Here is a 9934-nt window from a genome sequence, read left to right as displayed (position 1 = left end):
TTCTGTGTTAGTGTCCTCTGCACTTGTTATGGGTGGGCTTGGGTTCTGAGGTTGCATTTTGTTCCTTCTCGTCATTTTGTGTAGCACTGTCTTCTGACCTATGTTGTAGATCTTCATTGTAGTTATAGCCTTAGCACATAGTGAAGTTCAGGTGCAGATCTACAAAGTTTGGATTTATCCAGCTGTGCCTGGCTTGGGTTTGGCTGCTGTACTCAGCTCCTTTCTGTTGCTGCCTTTGGGGTTGAACCTGTTGTGGCCCTCTGGCAAGATTTTCTGCTCCTGTGCTAGCTGGGTGGGTCTAGCCTTTATACTCTCTGCAGGGATTGCAGCTTCAGGGATTGCAGCTGCAGGGTTTCACCCCAGACCTGTATGCCAGGCATGAGCTGAGCCTCGAGGGGACAAGGTGGAGTAGGGGGGAAAGGCAGTTCTCCCACACACTCACAGGGCCTGTGCTAAGACTGGGTCTGGGGGTTCCTGGAATGCGGCAGCAATTCCTACTTGGCGGTTGGGGTGGGGGAGGTGCTTCGGAGTGGTGGGGGGCGTCCCAAGGGGCTGGGAGAGGGTCTCACCCACGCTGCTCCTGGGCTGGGACCACTAATAGGTCCTGCTGGCACAGGGTCGCTGGAAGCTCTCCCACACACTCGCAGGCCTGGGCTAGGACTGGGTCTGGGGATTCCCAGAATGCGGCAGAAATTCCTACTCAGCATGTGGTTTGGGGGAGGTGCTGCAGAGTGGTGGGGTGGTGTCCCCAGGGGATGGAAGAGGGTCTCACCCACGCTGCTCCTGGGCTGGGACCAGTAACAGGTCCCGCTGGCGCAGGGTAGCTAGAAGCTCTCCCACACACTCACTGGGCCTGGGCTAGGTCTGGGTCTGGGGATTTTTGGAATGCGGCAGCAATTCCTACTCGGTGGGCGGGGTGGTGGAGGTGCTGCGGAGTGGTGGGAGGTGTCCCAAGGGGATGGAAGAAGCTCTCACCTACGCTGCTCCTGGGCTGGGACCAAAAATAGGTCCCACTGGCGCAGGGTAGCTGAAAGCTCTCCTACACACTCACCGGGCTTGGGCTCGGACTGGGCTCAATGTATTAATTATTGAAAGTGTCCTACTAATCGGTTTTGAAACTGTCTCATTGCTATTTGTTTCTCAATAAAATAAAAAAATAAAAAATAAAGAAAAAAGAAAAGCCCTATAGAGTTATCAAGGTTGCTTTTAAAATGATCAAATGCTTTATTTCTCCATTGGATAATTTTTGAAGTAAATTCCAGCCTCCAATCTGAATATGGATCACAAATCCACATATTTATTCTGTTCCTCTACATGCCAACTTGCCTTCCATAGGACTTTTTCATTCACACTGCCTTAACTGTGTCCTAACACAGCAAAACCAATAATGGATTGGACTTACTCATTTCTTTCCAGATTTATGATCAGTTCTCTGTTTTCCTGTTGTATTCGAACATTCAATACTTCTGGATGATCCTGAAAGATAAACAATGAGAAGTACTTGAAAACATTTGACTCTGGCTTGCCAAGATCTGGATATTCTCCATAAGGATAATCAACAGAGTGAGAGAAAAACATATTTTCTTCTTGGAAACATCCTGACATCACAAGCACAGAAGACCAGGGAAGAAATGGGAAATGTGATTGGTATTGACATTCATGGCCTTTGGTTTTTTTCCTTTGATCATGTACTGCATGGGGCCAGCTCCACTTCCCCACCCCTCCCTCACCCTTACACAATAGCTCTTTTCTTAGTCTTCTGTGTCTCTATCAAAGTCACCTTCATTTCCCTTACAGGTCATTCCAGGCACTGGAAGTCACTGTTCCAGTCTTCCTGGACAGCTCCATCGAATCCATGAATAGTCCTGGACTGTCACTATCTGAGACATGAGTGCCACTAGATCCCACATCCCTCTACCTTCCTACAGCTCAAACCAGTCTTTCACCTGGGTTACTGCATAACCCTTCCTATCCAGGTTCCTGTCTACCTTGCTTTCTGCTCATTCTATTCTCCAATGACAGGGGAAGGCTACCTTTAAAAACACTTGATCCATTCACCCTTGCTAAAAGTTAGCATACACTGGCTTCCCACTACACTGATCAGATGTCAGCTCTTCAGTGTGGCCCACAGCATCCCACACCTGTGGGCTAACCCTCAGCAGCCTCCACACACCCCTACATTGTTGTCCCCCATTCACCTGTTGCTGGCCCACCTGGCCCTGCCAGTGCCTCACACACCTTGAGCTATCACATGTCTCTGAGTCTCTGCATATGCTGGGATCTACTTGAAAGCCACCAATTAAAAGCAGCCTCATCTTATCCCCCCAACCTTACCTTGTACTCTGCCCCAGTTGTTCATTCAGCCTCCTGTCCTTTCCTTCCAAGAAAGCACATCTGTCCTACTTGTAATAATACAGTATATGGATTTGTGTATGTTAATTATATCCATGAAGTTGCCCAGCAAATAATAGAAATTCAATTAATGTGGATGAGGGAAGGAATAGATCAATCAGGGACTAGGGCAAACAGGTCTAGCAGCCTCTTTCCCCTTGGGTGTCAGATGCCCTCCTCTCCTCTCCTTTCTTCTGGATCCCAAGAAAATTAATCTATGCATGACCATTTTTGAGTAGGAAAAGGTGCCTGTTTTTGTTTTGCCCCAGAAGCCCTGCGTTTCACGCCCTTCTTTACAAATGTCCCCACACCACAACTTCCCTTAACTCCCCAGCCTGCCCAGTGTCTCTCTTGCCTGAGCCAGGGTAGTGAGCCATCCTTGCCTTCCAGGGACCTATGTCATTGCCCTGGGGTCCTCAGCAAGGACAAAGGGGGTTTGCCATCCCAACTCTACTCTTTAAAGGCCCTCTCGCTGCTTTTCTTTGTATGTCCTCAAGTGATTCTGGGGACCCGGGGTCAAATCTTCTGTCTGTTCCTTCTCTTCAGTAGGGCTCCCACATATCCAATGGGGGCTTGCCCATGAATAGAATTAAAAATCTTAACGTAAACCTCAAATAATTAATGCTGCTTTTCATGCTACGACACTTGAAGTCAGTGAGCCCAGCACATCTGGGCGTGGAGCCATTGCTTCTTAGTTCAGGGGCACTACCCAGGCTGGCATGGAAAGAACAGGAATGGTTCAGTTATAAATGACTCAGCCAGTCTGAGAGAGGGCCAGATGGCACTGCAGCCCTGGGTATAAATGAAGGTTTCTTGGTGGCTTAAGAAAAATGGAGGGGGAGATAGACTGTCTCACAGAACAGGCAGAGAAAACCAATACAAATGAAGTTAGCTCTAATTTAACCATTTTGTGCTTATAGATAAGAGCTATGAGACTATGAAGTTTCTCTATAGTTTTCTAATATTCTCTATTTGAAGGTACAGCTCAAGATGTTCAAAATATACCATTACAATCATATCACAAATTAACTAAGCCTGTGTTACCATATTTTAAGAGAAAATAAACTATAGATTCCAAATATCCAATATTAAAATATTTAGTTTAAAAGAAAGCAAAAAAAAAAAATTAAAGGTCATAACAACAGAAAGGTCAGAAAAGTTTTTCAAAAGTAAGAAAATGTACATTAATTGGTGCATATTACTGGGGTAGAGTCATAAAGGCTCAAAGGCTATTTGATTTGTTTTCAGGGTAATGCTTTGGTATGTTTTGTAGTTCTTTCTGTGACTAATGTTGTAGCCATTAGCTATCTGTAGCTAATTCAATTTAAGCCAATTAAAATAAAATTGAAAAATCAGTTGTACTTGATCTATTTCAAAACTCAATAGCTACCTGCTGCTGGTGGCCAGCACAGATATGGGTCTTGCAGGAAGCTCTACTGCTCAGCTTTGCAGAAGCAATGATGACTTAAAGCTGGCAGTGTAGTTGTTGCCTGAGTAATAGATTTTTTTTTAAATTGGAGCCTCCTGAGAACAATAGCTGAACAATTTATGAGTTTCCTATAAACATGCCTAGAGGAGGGTCTAGGCATTATTATCTATACATCTATTATTTGCTATATAACTTTTTGATATTATAACTGTTTAAAATAATATCCTCTTCATTAGCAAACTATATTATTTTAGAAAATTACTAAAGATTAAGAGTCAAACTGGTAATTTTTAAAAAAATGTATTTGGTACAGGGTCTCCTATGCAGCTCAGACTTGTAGCGATCCTCCTGTTTTCAGTCTCCCCAGCACTGGGATTACAGGAGTGGGCCACCAGGCCTGGGCTCAGTCGCCAGTTCAGCATGCCTGGGGCAGGGCTGGCATGGCATGAGGTACCGGGAATCAAACCCTGGCCCCTGCACTTGCCTAAGCAGGTGCTTAGTCCACTGAGCTATCTGGCTGTGTCCAAACTAGCAAATTTCTAAACATAAGAAATGTTTGCACATTTTATGGGCTTAAACAGGGTTTGTTTTTTATGGATTCATAGTAGCAAAAGTCTATACAAACACACTTCTTAATTTATGTATTTTGAAACCAGTATTTATGATTGATTGGGTTTCTGAGTGTTTGCTGAATTTTAAGAATATTTCTATTCAATCCTAAATAACAAACTTATATACCACTTGCCACTTTTTTGTATTGAATCTAAGGCCTCTCCATTGAGATATGCTTCCATTCCTCTTCTCTTTTGTTAAATTTTGGAACAAGATCTCACTAAGCTACCGAGGCTGCACTGGAACTTGCAGCTTTCCTACCTCAGCCCCCCAGAGTTCTAACATTGCAGAGGCACACCAATTTGATCTGCTTGTATCATTTCTTTCATATCTCAGTATGTAAAAGTGTTTTGGTTCTGTGTCTTGGGACTTTTATTTACATCGGCTTATGCTTTCTGACACTTGGATTTAATTACAAATACTTGGACAACATTTTCTCCAGGGTTTACATTATGTACTCATTCATTATCTCTTAGAAGGACAAAATTATTATATTTACAATTAAAATAATAAAACAAAGTTTCAATATTCTGTCAAGATATATCCAAACACCATATGTATGTAACTTTGTGTGTGTATACTTAGTTGTTTTATAAATGTACACATACAAATATACTGAGTTACCATAGTTACAAATTATGTTTACCTAACATTGATATATCCATCACCTTCTTAAAGAGAAATCCTATTTGGTACTAGGAATCAAACTCGGGACCTTGTGCTTGCCAGGCAGGCACCGTACCATTGAGCTATATCTTTGGCCCTTAAAGAGAAATCCTGACAACAGTATTTATAAATAGAAATAAAGCACTATGGATATAGCTCGTGCTTAATGAGCATGGGCAAGACTCTGGGTTTAACGCTCAGCTAACTAAATAAATAATAGCTAGCCAGCAGCATCACTTTCCCCCATAATTAAGCTAGCTTAAATATCCATGTTTGCACTAATTATCAAATACCTACAAGAGCTGTTATAACACTGCCGTGTCAACATTTTGCAAAAGAATGTATTTCCTCCAGAGAGGTGAAAAAAATCCTTGTGTGACGATCTGGACGGTAGAGGAGAAATCCAAAGGAGAGATAGAATAGAGAGTCATTTTAACTCAATACCACTAATTGCACTAGACTTTATAGTTTAAATGCACGAATTCAATCCATTGCTTTTTTCTGTTACCCACTGGAGATAATGAATTAACGCTGATGAAACACAGTACTCCTTGCTTTAAAAATAAAATATTGATTACATTAATGGAACGATGACTTTCGATGAATATTTAGAGCACTGCATTTCCTGAGTAAATCAAGTAAATGCTAACCAACAGGCCAGAAGTGTATGGAGAGTAATTATAACACTATGTTTTAAATTGAGGAAAGTACATCCAAACAAGTACATAAAATGCTTCAGTGTGATTTAAGAAAAACCAACAAAATAAATACAACCCCCTTCCAAAAATGTATGCTGTTACCATCCTCTTAGATCGCCGTATTAGTTTTCTAGGGCAGTCGTAACAAGTGCTACAGAAGGGATTGCTCAAAAAATAGAGATTCATTTTCTCGGTGTGCTAGAGGCTTAAGTCCAAGCTCAAGTCTGGTTTCCTCTGAGGTGGTCCCTCCTGGGTCTTAGATGGCTGCATTCTTGCTGTGTCTTCACATGGTCTTTGGAATGCCTGAGTCCCAAACTTATAAGGACACCAACCATATTGGATTGGCCCCACCCATATGACCTCATTTTTCCTTAATTACCTCTTTCAAGTCCCTTTCTTCAACACGTCCACATTCTAAGGTGTTGGAGGTTAGGACTCCAGCACACAGGTCTGGGTCTGAGGGAGGCAATTTAGGCCAGAACACATCTGCATTCCGAATTCTTCTTATTCCCCCCAGAGGCAGCCATTATCCTGACCTTCCTGTTAGTCATTATCCTGATTTCCTCTGTAGTCTTATTCCAAGTTTATGTATTCCTCAGCAACAGACTGTTTAATTTTACCTAGTTTTGAGCATCATACTTTTTCTGTCCTCCTATGACTGGATTGTGTTCTTTTACTTAATTTTTTTCTATTTGTGGTCATCCACGTTGTTGTGGGAAGCTAGGGCCCACTTATTTTTATAGTTTTGCAAAATTCTATCATATGAACAATTTATAGATTCGCTCTGCTACATGTATCCCTTGGGGTGGGGAGTTCTGATCACTGTCGTTACACAGTGGCCTGCATACTGGACAGAAATGATATCTTTGGGCTGGAGCCCTGCATGCTGGGGTCTGCACAGGTTTTTCTTTACTGGGAAGCTATATCTGTTTTCTAAAGCTCAAGTGTGTTACATGCTCTCTGTTAGGGGACAGATGGTCCAACTCTCCAAAGCCCCATGAATATCTGGCAAAAATTTAAAGAGTGACACAAGACCAAGCTTATTAGTGTATAATTTTATTTTATCGTAATTTTAATTGATATTTTTGCCTCATTAGGAACATGAAGAAGACCTTATGTTTGTGGGACTTTCGATTTTTCTCTTTAGTGATCATTTGCCATGATTTTTGAACAAGTGCCCTCTTTTGTTCTCCTTTTTCTTAAGCTAGTTTTTACTAATTTTTATTTCTTCCTCTTTGGCAGTTATTCCTTTATCTGCTATGTGTATCACAAAAATTTTGCCCTCACTCGCAGCTTGGATTTAGGTCATGTTCCTTGTGTTTTAGAAAGCCTTCTTTTAATAAAGTTCTTGATAGTTTAAACTTTGGAGAAATACTTCTCTACTCCAAGGTCAAAAGCCAGCTTATGTGGCCTTAAAAATGTTTTACATTTTTGCCTTTCATGTTTAAATCTTTATCCCATCCAGCCTCTTGCCAACTACAAAGTAGAAGTTCAATTTCACTTTTAAAGGATGGTTAGCTGGTTGTCGCGGCACCACATGTGAAGAAATGCATTCTCCCCTTCTTCGTCATAGCACAAGGGAATGTGTGCTGCCCTGGTGTGTCTTGCCATCCATGTGTCCTGACACCCTTATTGATTGCTGCAGCTCTAGGATGATGTGGGGAGGACATCACAGACACCTCCAGGCACAGAGCATCAACACAATGTCTTCCGAATGCGCTTCTTGCAGAGAAGCTGCCCTCGAGCTTCTCAGCCAGGGTTCATCTCTTCAAAACGCTGGCTGCTTTTATGATCTTTCTTTTTGTCCATATTCATCAGTGTTGATGTAATATTTTTAAGCACAGATTTTTAAAATTTGTTCACTTTTACTTGGTCTACTTGAGTAAAAGAACGGGAAAAGTATATATGTATATACACAGCACGGCTTGGATAAGTGTACTGCTGATTTCTACTGGCCTATTGAAAGGAACAGTTGATGCTTTCTTTCTTTTTAATTTTTTTGACCAATGTATGCTTGCGTCTGGTAACCTGAACAACTAACATGCAGACAACACTATGCAATATAACGACCAATGTTGAACTCCTATCATTTTGTTTAGCGAGATTCTGTTATAATTTCTAATGTGTATTTTTTAAAATACTTTTTATTCTCTTTAAAACAATGAAAGGAGTGCTCCCTCACTCTCCTCTCCCTGTACAGAAGGCTTTTCTATAATCACGGGCACATAGCTGTCTTCCTCCAGGAGTGCTCAGGCCTCAACAATGTGTTGGACAAAATAGGTAGGGAGTAGTTCACAAGCAAACAAGGCTGATGGCCAGGGGAAAATGTGGACCATGGGGTGAGGCACCAGCTGGGCGTCAGAATCCGGGCAGCCAACAGGAGCTACCCAAAGAGGGCCTCAGACAGAGAGACAGGACAGAGGTCTGGTGCATAGCCATCCCGGAGAGCACAGGAGCATTTCCTACAGCATGCTGAGCAGGGAGAAGGGGGAAGTTGTTCAGAGAGAAAAACCACTGACCTTGGGGCAAGTTCTCTTCAACAAGGGTGACAAGCCGTCATGGCGATGGTCTACAGCTTCCTCCTTTCTCCAAAGGCATAATGAGGACTTGTATTATGTTTTTAGTTCTAAAGGACATGTGAATAAATTATTTGTATTTTTCTTGTGGTACTGCCTCTTAAGCTGTAAGGCACTGGTATTTATTGGTGCTCTTACCTATCTGTACTCACTCACGTTATGTGGCATATGCGCATACGTGTTTGTTTGTTATAGTAAGGGCCTTGGCTGATGTTTCAACCTTGTATAAGGTATTTTCATGAAATGGCTGTTTTTATATAAACTCACCTCTAGAATCACCCAGGACTCAAATCCCAGTCCCCTTGTTTGGAGACAAAGCCCACTGCTGACTGAAGCATTATGCCAGAGACCTCCTTGTTTTCAAGGCAGAAGCTTTGTCCCTGTAACTCTCCGCTTATCAGATGCTCCACCCTCAGGAAGTACATGACTTCCTTTCAGAAATGAGGTTTCAGCAGGCTCCCTAAGGGCAACTTACAGGCAAGATGCACGGAGGGTCTTCCCAGGGCGCTGTTACCTCTCAGGCTCTCAGGTGTCAGTGCTTGCTAAGTATTCCACAGTACACTTGGCCAGAGCATCCTGCTTAACTAGATATTCTAGAAGTACAAAAAGTCATTTACTGCTCATCAACAGCTCTTTCATTTTCTTGATAGCATCTTTGTTCAGCCGCCCTTCTTTTGTGTAGTTGCCCATGCTTGAATTTCAACTATTTCATCCATAATGGGTATAAAATTCCTGCAGTCTGTAAATGTAGCTTTTCATGAATGCAGGGATGCTTATTATTTTTTCTCTGATGAAAGGATGTACAAGACAATCCTTCTTGGTATGTCTTCACAAGAACAGTCAAGTTTCTATGACTTTAAAAATCTGACCCTGATCATGAAGTTGACATCATGCATCAAGATGACATCAGGTCTGGTAGAAAGGAGGGACCCACCACTTGGTGACAGCATCCACTCCCCCACCCTCAATGCAACCTCTCGGTCATCCTTTCATAGACTGTGGCTAACTCTGAGCCAAACTCATTCATCTTAACCACTGATACTGGAAACTCAGAAGGATCTAATTTTTCAAGCAGAACAACAATATTAAAATATTGCCTTCAAGGGAACTCCAAAATAACTAGATCCCTCTCTGGCACTAAATAAATGCTCCAGACTGCAGCCTGGGCATTCATGGGGCACAAGGGAGTCATTTATTGCTATGAATATTTAGAGGCAATCTTGATTACCACTATAATATTAGTATACTATTTCCTCAGCCTGGAAGAAACACACTCCATGAAATTTAGAGAAGACCAAATTGAATTAACTGCAGTATAACTTTGTAAGGAATAGAGGTACTGCAGCACTATCATGGGATTTCCCTGGCTTGAGACCTCCTGGTTATTAACATAAGAGATGATGAGTTATATCTATGGGTTATTCATATATTTTCTGGTAGAAAATTGAAATTAGCAGGCAACTTGGCAACATTTTCAGAATGGCATATATTCTCCTTTGGTAAAAACTGCTCTTGAGGGGCTGGAGAGATAGCTCAGTGGTGTAAGTGGCTTCCTTGCAAGT

The 9934-nt window shown here is 42.1% G+C and overlaps 1 protein-coding gene across 1 annotated transcript in view; it reads right to left on the bottom strand.

The window, feature by feature from the left end:
- The window catches only part of Adam12 (ADAM metallopeptidase domain 12), a 330777-nt gene that overhangs the window by 267294 nt on the left and 53549 nt on the right, over window positions 1-9934 (bottom strand). The window contains exon 3 of the mRNA XM_023709048.1: window positions 1403-1476. Within this exon, the coding sequence (XP_023564816.1) occupies window positions 1403-1476 (74 nt within the window). The remainder of the gene's footprint in view (window positions 1-1402; window positions 1477-9934) is intronic.

Source organism: Octodon degus, unplaced genomic scaffold, assembly GCF_000260255.1.
Source record: "Octodon degus isolate 3935 unplaced genomic scaffold, OctDeg1.0 scaffold00010, whole genome shotgun sequence".
NCBI lineage: Eukaryota > Metazoa > Chordata > Mammalia > Rodentia > Octodontidae > Octodon > Octodon degus.
Note: the sequence above shows the minus strand (reverse complement) of the source record. Positions and strands in the feature narration are given on the sequence as shown.